Source organism: Polypterus senegalus, chromosome 9 (genome assembly GCF_016835505.1).
Source record: "Polypterus senegalus isolate Bchr_013 chromosome 9, ASM1683550v1, whole genome shotgun sequence".
Lineage (NCBI taxonomy): Eukaryota > Metazoa > Chordata > Cladistia > Polypteriformes > Polypteridae > Polypterus > Polypterus senegalus.
In genome coordinates, this window is record NC_053162.1 from 5,072,221 (window position 1) to 5,093,500 (window position 21,280).

The following is a 21,280-nucleotide window of genomic DNA, read 5'->3' on the forward strand; positions in this document are numbered from 1 at the left end:
CACTGCATTGGCCTCCTCTTCCTCCCTACCTCAGCTCCTCGCCTGACTGTGTTTGCCTGACTGAGGTAGTGAAAGTCATTTTAAGACCAGGGCCGTCTTAACAGCATCAAAATAATAATAATAATACCTCAGGTGCCAGTCTGACCTGCTGAGAAGCACATCTGGTTTACCTCCACTACCACACAAACTACAATCCTCAGGTGCCCTTGGGGAACCTTAACTACTATGCTGGGATTATGTTGCTACCCCCTAGTGGCCTAAGGGAATAATTCTTCTTATTGAGTTCATCCCCAGCTGATGACTTCTTCGTGTGGCATCCTATCTGGAAGGTGAAAACCACCCACCCAGATTCCCCTGCCATCTGGCTCTCTAACACATGCCAGCCTCCCACTCTGTGAAGTCCACAAGTGCATCAATGAAGTTCCTTGTATGTTTTCAGTCAGTCATATTAATTTCATGGCAGACCTTGTTTGTCCAAAGCAGTGTGGCCCTGACTGCACGTCCTCTGACACTTGGTGAGCACACTCGGGCCATGAAGGAGCCCTGCTCGCTCCTGTAGCTGTGAGGCAGCTGTTCCAGCCATTGTCCCACTCTGAAGGCTTCTGTTCTCCTTTAGGGCAGAGCTCAGGTAAACTCTGCACTAAGCCCAGCTTTACTCTTTCATTTCATCCTCGGGTCATCACTGCGCTTGTTTCTTTCCTTCTTGTGTACTCCTTGATTCGTTCTTCTCCCACTTCTGACTTTTCTTTCCATTTTTGTTTCTAGCTGCTTTGGGCATTACCTTCACTAGTGGCTGTGCCACATCCCGCCACTGTCACCAACAGGAGCTGCCAGGCGTGAAGATCCACTGCTGTGACACAGACCTATGCAATCGTGCCCTTCCACCCAGAAGCCATCTTGTGACTTGTGTATGTCTGCTTATGGGACTTCTTAGCCTTAAATGGCTGTTGTAGGAATGCCCGAGACCAACATGAACAGTTAGGAGGGACAGGGGAGTTGGACTTAGTGTTTAGCCAAAATAATGTCCTGAGGCTTTTAATACCCTAAATTCCTGCTATATTGAGGGACACTGCATTTAGTAAGGTTAAGCGGATGTGGACATAATATGGGTTAACATTATTACCTTATATTATACTAGCTGTGCTACCCACCTAAGACAGGCTGGAATCTAAATATTCAATGTAGACCTCACCGTTACCATTTGAAGTGCAATATGCAATGCATATGTCTCTGTTCTGGGCCAATTGGTATGGAGTTTGTAAAAGCAGCATTAATGTTTATAATGTGCAATCTGTTGGAATGGAAGATGCAATGCATAAGTCTTGGATAAATGCCCTATGGTATGGGATGCATAAAAGCAGACTTAATGATTGTGATGCGCCATCTGTTGGAATGGTAACATCAATGCTAATGTCTGTTATATGCCATTTGATATGAGATTTGTAAAACAAGTATTAATGTTTGTGATGTGTCATCTTTTGAAATGGAAAATGCAATGCATATGGTCATGGTATATGCCACTTGGAGTGAGATTTGTAAAAGAAGTGTTAATGATTGCAATGCACCATCTGTTGGAATGGAAAATGCAATGCATATGTCCCTGTTATATGCCATTTGGTACAAGAGTTGTAAATGCAGTGTTAATATTTGTGATGCACCATCTGTTCGAATAAAAAATACAATGCTTTTTATTATTAAAAATGTTTGTGATTCAAGATCTTTTGAAATGACAGAGACATAGCAACTGGATGGACACAAATCATTATATTATCCATCCATCCATCCATTTTCTAACCCGCTGAATCCGAATACAGGGTCACGGGGGTCCGCTGGAGCCAATCCCAGCCAACACAGGGCACAAGGCAGGAACCAATCCTGGGCAGGGTGCCAACCCACCACAGGACATCATTATATTATATTATATTATATTATATTATATTATATTATATTATATTATATTATATTATATTATACTATGGGAGTGGCACAGTTGCAAAGTGGTACTGCTTGCAGTAAGGAGACTAGAGTTCAAGTCCTTGGGGTTTCCTGCATGGAGTTTGCATGCTCTCCAAATTAATGTGTGCTTTTACTCCCATAATCCAAATAAATACAGGTTACATGGGTTGATGAAGCTAAAATTGGCCCTGTATGTGTGTGTTTGTGTGTATATTCAGCCTGCAATGGACTGGTGTTCTATCCAAGGATTGTTCCTATCTTGTGTCTGATACTTTCTGAGGCTCCAGCTTGCCCATGATCCAGCTCTGGATAAGTCGGTTTGGACAATGGATGGATGGATGGATGGATGCATATTATATAAGGATGTGGAAACCCAGTAACAGATCAATAAGATAGTCTGGAATTCAACCAGGCTTTATACCAAAGAACTGAATGGCATCCATTTTTTTCACTGAATGCCCATCTTTCTGTATTATTGAACCAAACCCTTTTGTGATGTCCCATTCCAATAAAGCTTAGTGAAACATCATGAAGTCTTGATTTGTCTCTCTTTCAACATGTCGGTACATTAGGGGCCCTTCACGCTGAAAGTTACTCCCTTGTTGCCTTCACCTGGGCCGATACTGACAGTAGTAGTAGTCTTACTGACCAGTCCACTGTGACTCCCAGGTCCTTCTCATAAAGGGCAGCTTCCACCCTCTCATTGTGGATTCAGACCTAAAATTTCTCTATCTGACCTGTAATACGTTACATTTACTTACATTTAACTTGATTTATATTTAATTTAATTTGTTTGCTTTTGGAATTGCACTCATAGACATTGAATGCCCTTTCTGCTCTTCAGAGTTTCACAAGTTTGATCAGAGCATTTGTGTTAACAATACCTTTTTATTATTTTATAAAAATTCTTGTAAGCCATTTTTGTGTCTAGCTGAAGGTGTCCCCCAAGTTGGCATTACTGGAACCACATCTGGAACTTTTGAGACTTGCATGCTTTTGAACTCTAAGTTAACAACAGGGCTAAAGCCACCCAGGACAACATATAATCCAGACATTACTCATTTTTCATTAAGCTTTCCCAGACTATTATATATATATATATATATATTATGGGGTGCCAAACAGGCAAATACATTGATTTTCTGAATATATAAAGTTGGCATCAGAATATATAAAGTCATTTCCGAATATATAAAGTCAAAACCTGAGTATATAAAGTCATCGCTGGAATATATAAAGTCAAAACTTGAATATATACTCAGCAAAAAAAGAAACGTCCCTTTTTCAGGACTGTGTATTTCAATAATAATGTTTTAAAAATCCAAATAACTTTACAGGTCTTCATTGTAAAGGGTTTAAACAATGTTTACTATGCATGTTCAATTAACCCTAATCAATTAATTAACATGCACCTGTGGAATGGTCGTTAAGACCTTAACAGCTTACAGAAAGTAGACATTTAAGGTCACAGTTCTAAAAACGCAGGACACTAAAGAGACTTGTCTACCGACTGTGAAAGATGCCCAGGGTCCCTGCTCATCTGCGTGAACGTGCATTAGGCCTGCTGCAGGGAGGCATGAGGACTGCTGAATAAATTGCCATGTCCGCACTGTGAGACGCCTAAGACAGCGCTACAGGGAGACAGGAAGGACAGCTGATCATCCTCGCAGTGGAAGAGCCCGGATCTCAATCCCGTTGAGCACGTCTGGGACCTGTTGGATCGCAGGGTGAGGGCTAGGGCCATTCCCCCCAGAAATGTCCAGGAACTTGCAGGTGCCTTAGTGGAAGAGTGGAGTAACATCTCACAGCAAGAACTGACAAATCTGGTCCAGTCCATGAGGAGGAGATGCACTGCAGTACTTCAAGCAGCTGGTGGCCACACCACATACTGACTGGTACTTTTGATTTTGAGCCTCCCTTCATTCAGGGACACATTGTGAAACATTTTTAGTTTATGTCTTATGGTGTTGACTCTTTTAGTGTTCATACAAATATTTACACATTAAGTTTACTGAAAGTAAAAACAGTTGAAAGTCAGAGAACGTTTCTTTTTTTGCTGAGTATATAAAGTCATTCCCGAATATATAAAGTCAAAACCTGAATATATAAAGTCAGCGTCGGAATTTATAAACTCATTCCTGAATACATAAAGTCAAAGTCAAAATATATTGATTGAAACGACTCAGGCACATTTTTAGTAAACTAAAAAAACTGAAATAAGTTAACAAAAACGTATTCAGAAAAATAAATTAAAAAAACACTGTTCGGTTAATGTTTTGAAAATGATGCATGTGCCCTGCCCAGGATTGTTTCCTGCCTTGCGCCCAGTGTTGGCTGGGATTGGCTCCAGCAGACCCCCGTGACCCTGTGGTCGGATTCAACGGGTTGGGAAATGGATGAATATTCCAGCGTTGACTTTATATATTCCGACGCTGACTTTATATATTCAAGTTTTAACTTTAAGTATTCGGGAATGACTTTATATATTCAAGTTTTGACTTTATATATTCAGAAAATCAATATATTTGCCTGTTTGGCACCCCATAATATATATATATATATATATATATACATATATATATATATATATATATATATATATATATATATATACACTGCCATATTTTGCAGTCTGTTTTACTTTCTATTATGTCTTCTTTGAAAATACCACGGGCAGCATGGTGGCACAGTGGGTACAATACAATACAATACAATTCATTTTTTGTATAGCCCAAAATCACACAAGACGTGCTGCAATGAGCTTTAACAGACCCTGCCTCTTGACAGCCCCCCAGCCTTGACTCTCAGAAGACAAGGAACCACTCCCAAAAAAACCCTGTAGGGTAAAAATGGAAGAAACGTTGGGAAAGGCAGTTCAAAGAGAGACCCCTTTCCAGGTAGGCTGGGCATGCAGTGGGTGTCAAAAAGAAAAACGGGGTCAATATAATACAATACACAGAACAGAACAAATCCTCAATACAGTATAGAAATAAAAATTTTAGAAGTACGTAGCAGAATTTAACAGTGGATGATATCACAGAATATGATTTGGATTTGTTTGCCTCGCAGTAAGGAGACCCAGGTTTGCTTCCCAGGTCCTCCCTGTGCGGAGTTTGCATGTTCTCCCCGTGTCTGCGTGGGTTTCCTCCCACAGTCCAAAGCCATGCTGGTTAAGTGCATTGGTGATCCTAAATTATCCCTAGTGTGTGTTTGTGCCCTGCAGTGGGCTGGCACCCTGCCCGGGGTTTGTTCCTGCCTTGCACCCTGTGCTAGCTGGGATTGGCTCCAGCAGACCCCCATGACCCTGTAGTTAGAATATAGTGGGTTGGATTAGGGATGGATGGACAATGAGTGCCTGACTGAAAATGCCACATTGCTTTTACATTTCTGCACCGTATCTAGTATGATTGAAGTAACAAAGTAAATGTTAGGGCAGCGGGTGTAAAAGGGAATTGCCATTTGCTCCTCTTTGCAGGGTTTTCAAGACTGAGAGGTGGCACCTCAATGCGAAGAACAACTGCAGAGGTCATCTTTTGGTTGGTAAGTGGCAAACCTCTCTACTATAAAAAGAAATTTTGGGAAGAGACACAAGACGTGAATTTCTCGGAGAGACACTTTCAAGTCCCGGGAGACGAGAAATCGCATGAGTGCAAACAAACGGAAATTATTACTCTGTGAAATAACAGAACAGCAGAAAGAGAGCGAGTATATTGTTCAGATTGAAACTTTAAGTTGGAGACTTGTAGATCGTCTAATTCGTGTTGCCATCAGGGAAAAGTAGTGTTTCTTCCCAATGAAGAGACGTATCGGCGAGAATTAAAAGTTTTGTTGTTTGGTGAAAGTGAAATCCACATACGCTGTCACGCTTGGGTCACAGAGTTGCACAGTTACACAAGAGATTTTAGAGATAGAAACATTATCTAGTCACTTCAAACAAACATAAGTCTCTTTCAGTGTTCCCCTCATCATAGGGGTGCGCCTCGGGAGCGGGACCCCCAACAGAAGCAGAGGCTGTCTCGGGGAGAAGAGAGACAAAAGGACAGCTGCTGTAAAGGCTTTTATTTATTTGCAGCGCCACATGAGTTGCAGATCACGTCACAAGGACAACAAAGGGTTATTAGTGCTGGAGACAGCGAGTCCCTGCTTAGGGTACTAAGAGTGATGGGCAACTGACGCCACTCTTAGTTATGTGAAGGGGGTCCTATGTGGAATATTATGGGGTGACTGGCAAAACTGGGCATCACTCCAGTCATTGTCTGTCTAGGCTCTGTGTGTGTGTGTGTGTTAATCTTAAGGTGCAGCCGTACACTTTCACATGTCTGTGTACTATGCCAATTTGAGAAGTAACACCAGATTTTGTTAGTTGTTATTTTGTAGGTGCTTATAAATACATAGCTGTGTAAGTCCGGGCTCCTAGAAACTATTGAAATCGTCAGAAAAAAAAATTGAAATGCAGAGTCGGTGGTTTCATTTTGAGGACTTGCTTGCCCCCCTTGTCTATGGTATCGGCGGCTAAGTGAGTTTCTCTCTCATTTGTCTTTCCTCTCCGGTTTCACTTTGTCGGCGGAGTCGCTTTCTTTCAGTTTCATGCTGTCGCCTCATACTTCTTTCTTCTTCAGACTCGTTAACTTGGGGACCACCTTTCATGCTCTTTGAGCTTCATGTTGTAGCCTCGCACTTCTGGGCCAGACAGAGAAACAGACACACGCAGTTCCACGCGTACTCGTTTATATATAAGATTGGCCTCGTTTTTTTTATTGACTTCTTTTCATCTTGCTTTTAGGAAGATTTCAGATTCAAGTAGCATTTTGTTCTAAGTTCAGATTTTGGTTCATTATTGAAGTGCAAGCTATGCAATTGTATCCAGCAGGGGGCGCTCGCTCCCCAGGATTTTGTCCTTATTTCATGCAGAACAGACAAGAGCCAATACCCATCCCCTTTGTAATTAATCAGACGAGAGAAATACGGTACAAAAGGACATACATGTATTTAAAATATTATTTTTGCACCAAAAAATAAAACGTGCAATTCATTTATATGTACGTATTCAGGACGGAGAGACGTACGGTCATTATTCAGAGGGGGATAAGGACAGCTATATGACCCTGGTCCAGCAAGGTGGGGAGCAGAATTAGGTCAGCGTTTGGCTTAGTGACGGATCCTCTTCATTATAAACACTCACATATTTGCACATTTGCCAGGTATTGACAACTCCCAACAGAACTTCTGCAGTTCGCGTACCAGGAAAAGGTGGGAGCGGAGGATGCCATCATCTACATGCTACACCGATGCCTCTCCCACTTGGACAGAGGCAGTGGTGCTGTAAGAATTATGTTTCTGGACTTCTCTAGTGCCTTCAACACCATCCAACCTCTGCTCCTTAGGGACAAGCTGACAGAGATGGGAGTAGATTCACACCTGGTGCCATGGATCATGGACTATCTTACAGACAGACCTCAGTATGTGCGTCTCGGGAACTGCAGGTCTGACATTGTGGACAGCAGCACAGGAGCACCGCAGGGGACTGGATTTTCTCCGGTCCTGTTCAGCCAACATACATCAGACTTCTGATACGACTCGGAGTCCTGCCACGTGCAAAAGTTCGCTGATGACACTGATATCATGGGCTGCATCAGGAGTGGGCAGGAGGAGGAGTATAGGAACCTAATCAAGGACTTTGTTAAATGGTGTGACTCAAACCACCTACAACTGAACACCAGCAAAACCAAGGAGCTGTTGGTGGATTTTAGGAGGTCCAGGCCCCTCATGGACCCCATGATCATCAGAGGTGACTGTGCTGTGGGTGCAGACCTATAAATACCTAGGAGTGCAGCTGGATGATAAACTGGACTGGACTGCCAATACTGATGCTCTGTGCAAGAGAGGACAGAGCCGACTATACTTCATTAGAAGGTTGGCATCCTTCAACATCTGGAATAAGATGCTGCAGATGTTCTACCAGACGGTTGTGGCGAGCGCCCTCTTCTACGCGGTGGTGTGCTGGGGAGGCAGCATAAAGAAGAGGGACGCCTCAAGCCTGGACAAACTGGTGAGGAAGGCAGGCTCTGTTGTAGGCACGGAGCTGGACAGTTTGACATCCATGGCAGAGCAACGGGCGCTGAGCAGGCGAGTGTCCATCATGGAGAATCCACTGCATCCACTGAACAGGATCATCTCCAGATAGAGGAGCAGCTTCAGTGACAGACTGAGGAGACCCCACACTATGCGACTCTTCAATTCCACCCGGGGGGTAAACGTTAACATGCAAAGTTATTGTCTGTTATACCTGCATTGTTATCACTCATTAATTTAATATTGTACTTTATCAGTATGCTGCTGCTGGAGTATGGGAATTTCACCTTGGGATTAATAAAGTATCTATCTATCTATCTATCTATCTATCTATCTATCTATCTATCTATCTATCTATCTATCTATCTATCTATCTATCTATATATCTATCACTTATAGTGCCTTTCATATCTATCTATCTATCTATCACTTATAGTGCCTTTCATATCTATCTATCTATCTATCTATCTATCTATCTATCTATCTATCTATCTATCTATCTATCTATCTATCTATCTATCTATCTATCTGTTATTTCTAGACTATGCCCAAATAACACCATCCCCTGTTCTGATGGCTTCTGCAGATAGCAGCCGTTGGTCACTCTGGCCATTCAGCAAATGTCAGCATTTTAAAAATAGTCTGCCAGGGTTGTCTTTCACATGTTTCTGTCCATCTTTCTGGTCAGTGTCACCCTGTCACAGCTGGCATGTGTGGCTTCAACCTTTGAATAAATTTCACAGATTACAGTAGCACACTTCAAACCTAATACTGGAGCCATTATTGTTAAACTGTTGGAACAGCATCCTGGTGAGCGAATGCTGGAGCTACTGGCTGCCGCTGCTTTGCTGGTGACTGAAGTGTTATTTTGAAGTTAAGTTTCTATTAGTTGCGTTTTATTAGCTAATCTACTGTCTTTGCCTAAGTGATAGCAGCCAGTTAATAATAATAATAATAATAATAATAATAATAATACTATTAATAATAATAATGTTTAACTAGAGGGCTTTACCCCCTCCTTGCTTCAATCGCCAACCCCCAGGCTGGCATTACGCGTTAGCCACTTGGGGAAGCGGATGTACTATTTAAACAGATTGTTATTTTCATGGGAATTGTCACATATGCATAATAAAACTATTTTACATTACAGCGAGTAATTAACCATAGTAAAAAAAATAGTCAAACATAATAAATTGAAAGTAAATTATGTTTCATGTTGCATAAGAAGTATTCGTTACGTTATATGTTTTTATTCTGTTTGGCTTTGAAATTAACATGCAAATACTTTTTAAACCTACACTTTTACTGTAACACTTCAGTAAAAACAATATTTGGAATTAACTTTTCCTCAGTATCGCCTTAAATTTTGATTCCGTGTTTTGTCTTACATCGTGACAATGCAACGTATAAGTGCCTGTGAGTGAATTTCGTTTCTTTCTCTCTAATAAATAAACTGACTTTTTCTAATGTTTGTCTCCGTGATTTGTGCTGGGGGGGAAGAGGAGCAGGGACACCCGGAGTGCTTCCGGGAATACAGCCGGCACTTCCGCCACACGGGGGCGTGTCGATGGAAGATTGCCAGGAAGCACCTGGAGCACATCAGGGTGTGTATAAAAGGGGCCGCCTCCCTCCATTCGAGAGCTGGAGTCGGGAGGAGTGGAGGCGGCCAAAGAGAGGAATCGTGAGCGTGTAGAACCCAATCATTGTAGTTTGTAAAAATAAACCCGTGTGTCTTGAACTGTGCTGTCGTGTCTGTCTGTGGCTGGACTATCTATTACAGTAAGTAAACGAGCAGCAGAATTCTGAACATACTGCAATCTATTGATATTTTTAGTCAGGAGGCCATAAGACACTGCATTGGGAAGTGATGAAAGCATGAAGTAGTGTTTCAGTGTCTTTCAGATTGAGGAAACAGTGCAGATGAGCAATGTTGCAGAGATGAAAAATAGCTTTCTGCGCAATTGAGCTAATGTGCGGTTGGAAAGTAAGGAGCTGATCCAAGATGACACCCAAATTACGGACTGATGCTGAGGGTTCAACCAGGATCCCATCGATATTAATTTTTAGCCCACAAAGGGTAGAGAGGACAGATTTGGTATCAACCAGTAAGATTTCTGTTTCATCAGGATTAAGTCGTAAAAAAATTTGCTGTCATCCAATGATTGATTTCCTGAATGCAGTCAGTCAGAGCAACTGGTGAAGATTTCTCTATATTTGTGTCGTTATCTGCTGGAGTTTTGATTTAACGGTATCTGATAAATCAAGCGTTTACCTGGTTGCTGACAATCTGTTTTTTCCAATTGGAAATTTATCTAAGCTACGGATTTACGAGCTGCTCCTCTGGAGTGTGTTAGCCGGGATTGTCCTGTTTTTCAAGCTTCATCCATTGACATCAGTGACATCGATTTACAAGTATGCGGCAGCAGGACTTCTTTGACTTTCGTGTATCCCATCTGATCCACCTTCGGAATTGTGCCTTCACTGGGATAATCTCCATATTTCTTGGTGAAAATACATTCACAGCGGGTCTCGAAGGAACTTCAACTTTTATGACCATAAGCCAATTTGGTTTACTTTTCCTCAAACTTCACGGAGATCTGGTCAGACTGTTGACCCTTAGTGTGCTAGCTAACCTAGTGAGGTCAGTTAAAGCAACACCTGGGAAAATCAAATTTATCATTGGACTATTCAATATCTGATCAATCAGCAGTTGGGGTAATTTAAATTCAATTGTATTAAATTTATTCTGTTTTTTCTTGTATTGTAATCATTTTATATTGTCACTGTTGTTATTAATGCAGCGTTTCTCAACCTTTAAGTACAGTGGAACCTCGGTTTACGAGTGTTTTGTAAGACGAGCACAATTTTTAATAAATTTTGACTTGATAAACGAGCGATGTCTTGCAATACGAGTAGTATGGATACACTTTGTCTGCTGAACGTCATGTGATCACAACTGAGCTGATGGCTCTTTTCTCGCGTCTCTCTCTCCTTATCCCTCTCGCTCCCGCGCTGCGCGTCTCTCTCTCTCCTTATCTCTCTCACTCGCCCGCGTCTCTCTCTCTCTCTCTACCTATCTCTCGCTCACTGGCACGTGTCTCTCTCTCTCTCTCTCCTTATCTCTCTCGCTCGCCCGGTCCCTCTCTCTCTCTACCTATCTCTCGCTCTGGCGTGTCTCTCTCTCTCTCTCTCTCTCTCTCTCTCCTCTCTCTCTCTCGCTCCTTATCTCTCTCGCTCCCGCTCTGCGTGTCTCTCTCTCTCTCTCTCTCTCTCCTTATCTCTCTCTCTCTCTCTCTCTCCTTATCTCTCTAGCTCACGATCTCTCTCTCAGCTTATCTCTCTCTCTCTCTCTCTCTCTCTCTCCTTATCTCTCTCGCTCCCGCTCTGCGTGTCTCTCTCTCTCTCTCTCTCCTTATCTCTCTAGCTCGCCCACGTCTCTCTCCTCTCTCTCTACTTATCTCTCGCTCGCTGGCACGTCTCTCTCTCTCTCTCTTCTCTTGAGGGCAATCGTCTCCTATTCTCCTCTGAGTCAGCGTGCCTCCCTCATATAAGTCAACATAAGTACGAGCGTATACTGTTTACTAGAGCATTGTGACTGTGTGTGTATGTGTGCGCGCGCACGTGTGTGCTGTGAGCTGAGTCTCAGTACTTTAACAACACCAGATTTATTCAGCTTGAAACAGAAACAGCGCTTTTAATTTATTGTAGCGGGATCTTTATAATGTTCCTTGTATCACCCATCGACGGCAGGCGCTTATAGCATGTCTGCGATCTTTTTGGATGCGCTTATACGGCGAACTGCTACAGCGCTGGGAGACTGCGATTGCTTTGGGACGCTCATCTGCGTGTCGTCCCGTTGGGTGGAATCCCACATGAGTTTAGAAACTCACTCACACCAGCCATGATTCTTTTTTAAAGGTAAAGTGCAGGTTAATTTGTTGTATGTAGTTTTACTTTATATTTTGTATCAATCATTTTTATATGAATAGTTTTGGGTTGTGGAACGAATCATCTGTGTTTCCATTATTTCTTATGGGGAAATTCACTTTGATATACGAGTGCTTTGGATTACGAGCACGTTTCCGGAACGAATTATGCTCGCAAACCGAGGTTCCACTGTATTTGCAACCCGAGTTTTCATAACAGTTTTAATCGCGCCCCCTAACATTTTTTTTGAAATGTAAATGCATATTTTATTATATCTACTTAACTTTTATCAATATTTATCTAACTGTGTATTGTTGTAGTATCAGAATGTAGTTTAAGTTCATTTGTTTTGTTTTCAACAGATGTTTTTTCATATTTTTGATTCTTGTTTTCTTTTTTTCACATCTTCGCGCCCCTCTTTTTGTTACTTCGCGCCCCTAGGGTGGCCCGCCCCACAGGTTGAGAACCACTGGATTAATGTGTTCTGTAAAATCTCCTTGTGTGTCTTGAAAGTCATCATCTTCTTCTTCTTTATTATTTTAAATTCCAATGTGTTGATTCTACATTATTTTTGTGATTCAGTGTGAATTTATTTCATGGTGTAAGTACTTTTTTAAGTTTAGGTTTATAGGGCATTGGGACTCCTTTTGGAACAGATGGGACCTGTTCTACCGTGACAGGTTACATCTGAACTGGTGGGACACCAATGTATTGAAGAGGCATATGAGTAGGATAGTTGACGACTGAGGGGCAGGGAGTTTAGGACAGGCAAGGTTTACATCTATGCATGGGGGAACAAACATACAGTATATGTATATTGTGACAGGTGGCCGGGTCCCATGCCCGGCCAGGACGCCCCTGCTGCATATGTTCCTGGGGAGCAACCATGGGCAGCTCAATACCTTCCCCGGGACACTTGGTGGCAGCCTCCCTGGCCGACGGTGATTGCCCAACCTCCTGCAAGGCTCCATGGGAGATGGAGTCCTCCACAGCCTGGTTGGGAGCTGGGGTGGCCGCTAGTGGGTGCTGCATGGATTCCACAGCCCAGCTGGACAACTCTTCAGCCCCACCCGGAAGTGCAATTGGGACCAGGTGGTCAAGCACCTGGAACACTTCCGGGTGGGCTATAAAAAGGGCCAGCCACCAGCACTCAGTGGCCAGAGTCGAGAGGTGGAGGATGAAGCGAGACGGGAGGAGTGGAGTGATGGTGCCAGAAAAGTGTTTTGTGTTGCCTTAAAGTGTTTTTGGGACTGTGTATTGCCTGTGTGGTTCATGGGGAAGACGTGCCCCACAGGTGAAGAAAAATAAAAGTTCTTAGTGGTTTACATGTGCCTCAGTGTGAGTCTGTGTCGGGTCGGGCGCTATACAGCATCCATAGCACAATATATATATATATACATTGAGTCACATGCATGAACTTATGGAAGACAGCTTAAGGACTCTACTGATAGTACTTACCCACCGATCCAGGAGTTGGCGCTGTATCCTAATGCCTTCTCTCTTCTTCCTTCTGTAGAATAGATGATTGACAGCCATTCCACCTCTCATGACACTTTCATTTTCTGCTCTCCTGGACCACCTTTTCCTCCTGGAATCAGTTATACATTGGACTCTCATCTGAAAAGATTTCAACACTTTCCTAGTAAAAGGATTGCTTTTTTATTTTGTATTTGCATTATAGAGGGTCACAGATGTGCCCCAAACCTTTTTGCTTGTCTGCTTCTTGTCTTACAGTGGCACAGATTGCCGCCAGGATTCTCATCATGAGAAGAGCAGCAGAGCCCTTAAGCTGTATGTGTATGTGCACTATTTATTCAGTCAGTCATCTTCCAACCCGCTATATCCTAACACAGGGTCATGGGGGTCTGCTGGAGCCAATCCCAGCCAGCATTGGGCACAAGGCAGGAACAAATCTTGGGCAGGGTGCCAGCCCACCACAGGACACACACACACACACCAAGCACATATTAGGGACAATTTAGTATCGCCAATGCACCTAACCTGCATGTCTTTGGACTGTGGGAGGAAACCCACGCAGACAAGGGGAGAACATGCAAACTCTGCCCAAGCCTGTCTGCTATCCAAGCCCTTCTGTGATGATATAACAGATTCCAAATTATCTGCTAATCCACCTATCTTGGTATCATCTGCAAACTTAACCAGCTTGTTACTTATATCTATCCATTATCCAACCCGCTATATCCTAACTGCAGGGTCATGGGGGTCTGCTGGAGCCAATCCCAGCCAACACAGGGCGCAAGGCAGGAAACAAATCCCAGGCAAGACGCAAGCCCACCACAGGACACACACACATCCACACACCAAACACTCGCTAGGGACAATTCAGAGTCACCAATGCACCTAACCTGCATGTCTTTGGGAGGAAACCCACGCAGACACGGGGAGAACATGCAAACTCCACGCAGGGAGGACACGGGAAGCAAACCCAGGTCTCCTTACTGCGAGGCAGCAGCACTACCACTGCGCCACCATGCTGCCCCGCACTTATTTATTCCTTTTTTTATTTTATTTTGGTCAACTGAGACACACAAGAAAGAATTTCATTACACTACACATGGTAAGGAATCTGAATTGACTTGACAGGACTGGTCTTGACTAGTGATGGGTCGTTCATGAACGATTCGTTCATTTTGAACGAATCTTTAATGTGACTCGAGAAGAACGAGTCGACTCGTGGGAGTGATTCGTTTAGTCGCGCATGCGCATTTGCGCAACTTCCTATAGTTTCTGTATTGGAATTATTGACTCGCCTGTTTCGAGTCTTCGGGTTTTTCGAGTCGTTCGTTCATCACGTGACAGCCCCATAAGCTTAACCAACTCAGTCTGATCCGGAAAATTCTTATAGCATTTTAGTTTTGTCTTGTTTGTAGTGTGATCAACATTTGTGTAAGCAGTATATGTGTTAGGGAGGTAACAGGTAACATTTTAATTATATTTTGCCAAAATGAACAAAATGAACGAAATGACTCGAAAAAAGATTCGTTTATTTTGCTGAACGAGACTCAAAGGTCCAAGTCGGTAAAATGATCCGAACTTCCCATCACTAGTCTTGACATTCATTAAAAGGCCATAAAACTAGAAGCCTCTTAATAATGCGGATTGCAGACCTTCATAAGAGGTCCTACATCTCAGGCTGCAGATTTTCTGCTCTTTTCTGTGGCTTTTTATTGCTCATTTCATGCCTATGGAAAGAAAAAGAAAAATGTCAATAACAGTATAGTATAGAAAAAGCAGACTGTAAACTTGTAACAAAAGATCTGCTGCCCAGATGAGACTGGAAAACACAAACCTTTTCATCATGCACAGGGAAAGCATTCTGGCAGGGCAGGAGTGAACATATGGACACATGGAAACACAGAAATCGTTACAGCTGGTAACAGGCTGCACGTTTAGGCACCACCACTGCCGAGGAGAAGAAAACCCGATGTGATCGGACAAAAGAGAGAGGAGGAAAGCTGCAGCACTGCCAACCTAATGGCAACCATCAGCTTTTGTGTGCAACAAATGTGCCAAGGACTGACACTCAAGAATTGGCTTGTTCAGCCACAGCTGCTCCACATCCAACTGAGTCCTTAAGTAGAAATATCCATTGATTATACAGATAGACTGAACAATCATCATATATATATATATATATAAAAACATGTGTCGCATACTCTTTGCATTATTTGACAGTAAAACTATTCAACATTCTATGATCTGCTTCTCGCAACTGAAGAGGGCACTGTGGCAGATGTTTGTCAAATTGCAGACCAACCACAAGCGTTACCTGGTAGGTAACCAGCAATACAATCAGATCGTGATTCAGACTACAAATGCCTTGAATGTAATTACCCCGATCTACATACTGTCAAATAAACGAACCACACGCCATGGCGCAATGTTAAGAGGCTTCGCTTCTGACGCTGACGTCCGAGGTTTGATCCTCGGAAAGAAGAGAGGAAGGAGAGAGATGGAGATTTCAATTGCCTACAACCGCCTTGTTCCAGTTTTGCTTCCCATTCAGCCAGAATCACAACATCGACAGAAACTCCGGGGTTGGACATTATTATCCGCCATTGGCCGAGGAAGCACAGTGAGGTTGTTCTATTTTTTTCCGGGAGATTCAAACACATCTATTTTTGATCAGTCATCCGTATTCTGGACTGTGATATACCCGGTCTCAATTTCACTGCACTGACATTCAGATTATTCAGTATTATTTGTGTTTTATGTTTGTTATACGTTTGCAGGGGCAAGGGAGGTTTTTTGTTATTATATACAGTATGTAGTGTTTTCACATTGCGGGTTTGGTGGAGGAATATATTTAGATATATTTCACGTCGGGGGTTTGAATTATTGTTTTTGTCATTGTGCTTCATTTAATATATTCCTACACGTTTTTTTACATATCTGCATTTGTTTACTAATCTTTAAACCGTCGATTGGGGAAGAGGGGAAATATTAATTGTCAGAGGTATAGCTTGGTAGGGTCTTCTTAGTAATTCAACCAGGCCACAGGTCCTGGTAGTGTGGCTGCCGGCTGGGTAAAGGGGTTGGCCGTTACAATTGTTTTCTATGTTGTGCAATAAACTCTAAAATTCTGACTGCCTTTCTGAAGGCTCAGCTTGTTTTTTCTGAAGTTTTTTTTTCTACAACACTGCCATACTGACTCACCACCATAAGATACAATCGAGTGACACCCCAGACAGGTGACCTCCACTGAACGAATAACCAACCGGCTACACCAGGGATGTGTCATTTTAAAAGGGGGGGGAATACTTACTTAATTTGGAAAGCCAAATTAAATTCACTGGTATTCAAATTTCTAGTGTTGTTGTAACAAGAAAATGTGAAAACTGCCAAGGGGGTGAATACTTTTTATAGGGATAGATAGATAGATAGATAGATAGATAGATAGATAGATAGATAGATAGATAGATAGATAGATAGATAGATAGATAGATAGATAGATATGTGATAGGCACTATATAATAGAAAAATAGATAGATGAGAAAGGCACTATATAATATTTATTTATCGATCTATCTTTCGATTGATAGATAGATAGATCAATAGATACTTTATTAATCCCAAGGGGAAATTCCCACACTCCAGCAGCAGCATACTGATAAAGAACAATATTAAATTAAAGAGTGATAACAATGCAGGTATAACAGACAATAACTTTGTATAATGTTAACGTTTACCCCCCGAGTCGCATAGTGCGGGGTCTCCTCAGTTTGTCAGTGGAGCAGGACGGTGACAGCAGTCTGTCCCTGAAGCTGCTCCTCTGTCTGGAGATGATCCTGTTCAGTGGATTCTCCATGATTGACAGGAGTCTGCTCAGTGCCCGTCGCTCTGCCACGGATGTCAAACTGTTCAGCTCTGTGCCTACAATAGAGCCTGCCTTCCTCACCAGTGTGTCCAGGCGTTAGGCGTCCCTCTTCTTTATGCTGCCTCCCCAGCACACCACCGTGTAGAAGAGGGTGCTCGCCACAACCGTCTGATAGAACATCTGCAGCATCTTATTGTAGATGGGTACAGGTTGGCACAGAGGGTTATAGGTTTTGCTATTTTTCCAATTTGACACCCTGATGACTCCTTATCCTTGCCCTCCCTTGTACATTCTGTGTTATCTCTCTATTATAAAAGAATATCTTGAGACGAGACTATTTTCAAGAGATTTTTTCAAGTCTCGCCCTCCTCTCAAACATTTCTGGTTCACGGCCCACACCCACAGTCCTCTCACCTCTCATTCATGTGAATGCTTTTGTCAGACACAGTTCCTGCTCTTATAATTTTTAACGTTTTCCTAACTTTAAGTTTCCAATAAAAAAAGACTAATTATGTCCAAATCTTATTGAAGAATTTCATCCCAAAGGGTTATTAACAGAAGAAATGAGTACACAGGCAATCCTAGCACAGAGAAGCGATGAAGTCAAATGAATTAACGTGAAAATTAACCGAAAACACGGCAAATTGATTAAATATGTATCGATAGACTCTGCTGAAGCAGTAGGTGGTGATGGTATGGAAGATGGAAACATCAACTTACAATATCACGAAGAATATCTACAACCGTTAACACCGTCTGGTCTTCCACATGCCGAATTACTGTTGAAAGAAGGATGTATTGTAATGTTATTGCGTAATTTATGAATGAGTGATGGGCTAGATAGATAGATAGCTATGCAATAGGATAAGATTAGTTGTATTCAAAATTGGTCGAAACAATTCTAACATGTAAAATTTTAGCAGGCGACAAGAAAGGTAATGTAGTCCATCTTCACTAATGACATTAGACACCAAAAGAGATCGCGATATGCCAATCGTATTAAAACGTTAACAGTTTCCCGTTAGAATAGCTTTTGCTATGACAATTAACAAATCCCAGGGACAAACATTCGAAAAAGTCGTTTTGTTTATTAGAGAGAAAGAAACGAAATTCACCTACGGGCAGTTATATTTTGGGTTGTCACGATGTAAGTCCAAACATAGAATCAAAATTCAAAGCGATATCGACAAAAAGTTAATTCCAAAAATTGTTTTTACTGAAGTTTTACAGTAAAAGTGTAAGTTTATAAAGTATTTGCATGTTCATTTCTAAGCCAAATAGAATGAAAATGTATAATGGAATGAATACTTCTAACGCAACATGAAACATAATTTTTATTCAATTTATTATGTTTTACTATTTTTTAATATGATTAATTACTCACTGGAATGTAAAATAGTTAGGTCTATTATGCACATGTAACAATTCCCATAAAAATAACAATTTGTTTAAATTGTACATCCGCTTTCCTATATGCAAGTAGCAGAGCCGTGAAGTGGCTGGCGTGATGTGCCCACTCAGTGGTTGGCGAAGGAAGTGAGCAGGGGGCAGAGCCCCCTAGTTTAATAAAAGACTCTTCCTAACACTTACCTGGACCCGTGTTAGTGTTTTTCTGGGCACGAGGTCTGCTCCAGAGCACTCTCATTTGGTCACACCCGTTATAAAACTACTGTAGATAAATCTTAACCAAAGGAATTGAATCACGAGGCTGCATTTTGACCTCATGTTGTTCCTCCTTTAAAAAAGAACCTAAAGAAGAGCTCTGCATTTCGTCACATACCTGGTGATAAGGTCTTCCAGCTTCATTAGCCGGTCTTCAATGGCAGTTGAGATCAAGGGCTGGTCATGAGAGGCACTCATCAGGTTCTTGTCTCTTGTGATCACAGCTTGGTTGAGTTCTTGAATTTTAGCCTCCAGCTGAGTGACTCGCTGCTTCCATTTTTCTAGCTAAATGTAACATGATGAGAAAAAAAAGCACACAAGTTACATGAAGAGTTGGAAAAAAAATAAGTGAAACACCAAAACAGTTGTTATGAAATCGATTCCTGTAGCATAGCAAATATGAACAGAATGAATCTCTTAGCAGCCTAAAATACTAAAAGCAACACAAGCATTCAAACCCCAAGCAATCGACTTAAATATGGCTAATGGTGTCGGGAGGTCTGATTAAAGGCCATACAGCACTGGCACAGCTGCACTTGTGAGAGCTGTGACACAAAAAAATATGACTGGCACTGTGAGGTGGGTTTAGGGGTGGAGCCAGAGTTAGGGTGTGGCCCACGTCAGTGTTATGACTACTAAGTGGGTGTGGCCTTATTTGTGGCTTATCTTTATGGACGATTAAGGAAAATTTAAATTGTGGCCTACAGGCGATTAACAATCTGAATGGCATGTTATAGCACCTGCGATGCAGCCATTTTAAATGATTGGTGACATTTCTTTCTTGGTAGAATGACAGGCAATTACAACAAAGCTGGTGGAGCTTTTTTTACACTTTATGGTAAATTCTGTTAAATGAACATGATTCCTAATGGAAGATGGGCCTTTAAAGTGCCTTCCCACATTTTTTGGGTAACGAAGACAGAAGTTTTGAGTTACTGTAGGTCTTCTCATTGATGAAGGTGTTGGAGAGTGTGGGGATGTGCTGCAGCATGATTAGCACAGGCAAGTAGGAATTTCATGGGATCTTCTGTGCACAGGACAATAATGACCCTGAAAACCCATTTTAGAGAAAGAGATATGAAAGGCACTATATAATTATAGATAGATAGATAGATAGATAGATAGATAGATAGATAGATAGATAGATAGATAGATAGATAAGGCACTATATTACAGATAGATAGATAGATAGATAGATAGATAGATAGATAGATAGATAGATAGATAGATAGATAGATAGATAGATAGATAGATAGAAATGGAAGGTGCTGTATAATAGATTGATAGACAGATATGAAAAGCACTATAGTTGTGAGATTTTATTCAGGTAATTAACACAGACGTTTGGAGGTAAATTTACTCACTAATCAAGGCAACAGAGAGCGGCAGCATGTTAAATGTCAATTAGAACTTGTTATTAAGATTACACTATACTCTTTATATTGAACAGTAATGACCATTAAACATATAAATAGATAAGAAATGCACAATATTATAAATACATAGAGGTGGAAGGAAATATATAATGAATTGATAAACCAAAATAAAAAGCACAATATAACAGATAGAGAAATATAAAATGTACTATATAATAGACAGAAATGCAAAGCTCTATATAATAAACTGATGTGAACAGATATGAAAGGTATTATGTAACAGATATATAGACAAACAGATGGCAGCAGACCCCCATGACCCTGTGTTCGGATTCAGCAGGTATAAAAATGGAAGGATAGATGGACGGAAGGCACTGTATAATGGATTGATAGACCAATATGGAATGCACTATATAGCATACTAGCAGAATACCCGCGCTTCGCAGCGGAGAAGTAGTGTGTTATAGAAGTTATGAAAAAGAAAAGGAAATATTTTAAAAATAACGCAACATGATTGTTAATGTAATTGTTTTGTCATTGATATGAGTGTTGTTCTCATATATCTATGTATGTATATATCTATATATATATATATATATCTATATATATATATATATATATATATATATATATATATATATATATATATATATATATATATATATATACTAATAAAAGGCAAAGCCCTCACTCACTCACTGACTCACTCACTCACTGACTCATCACTAATTCTCCAACTTCCCGTGTGGGTGGAAGGCTGAAATTTGGCAGGTTCATTCCTTACAGCTTCCTTACAAAAGTTGGGCAGGTTTTATATCGAAATTCTACGCGTAATGGTCATAACTGGAAGCAGTTTTCTCCATTTACTGTAATGGAGATGAGCTTCAACGCCGTGGGGGTTTCATGTGACATCATCACGCCTCCCACGTAATCACGCAGTACATAGAAA

The 21,280-nt window shown here is 41.5% G+C and overlaps 1 protein-coding gene across 1 annotated transcript in view; it reads right to left on the bottom strand.

Moving 5' to 3' along the window:
* Nucleotides 1-21,280, bottom strand: part of LOC120535078 (golgin subfamily A member 6-like protein 6) — a 122,212-nt gene that overhangs the window by 63,649 nt on the left and 37,283 nt on the right. The window contains exons 8-10 of the mRNA XM_039762626.1: nucleotides 19,074-19,240; nucleotides 15,084-15,158; nucleotides 13,414-13,572 (exon numbers count right to left, since the gene is read on the bottom strand). Coding sequence (XP_039618560.1) covers nucleotides 15,098-15,158; nucleotides 19,074-19,240 — 228 coding nt within the window. The 3' untranslated portion in view covers nucleotides 13,414-13,572; nucleotides 15,084-15,097. The remainder of the gene's footprint in view (nucleotides 1-13,413; nucleotides 13,573-15,083; nucleotides 15,159-19,073; nucleotides 19,241-21,280) is intronic.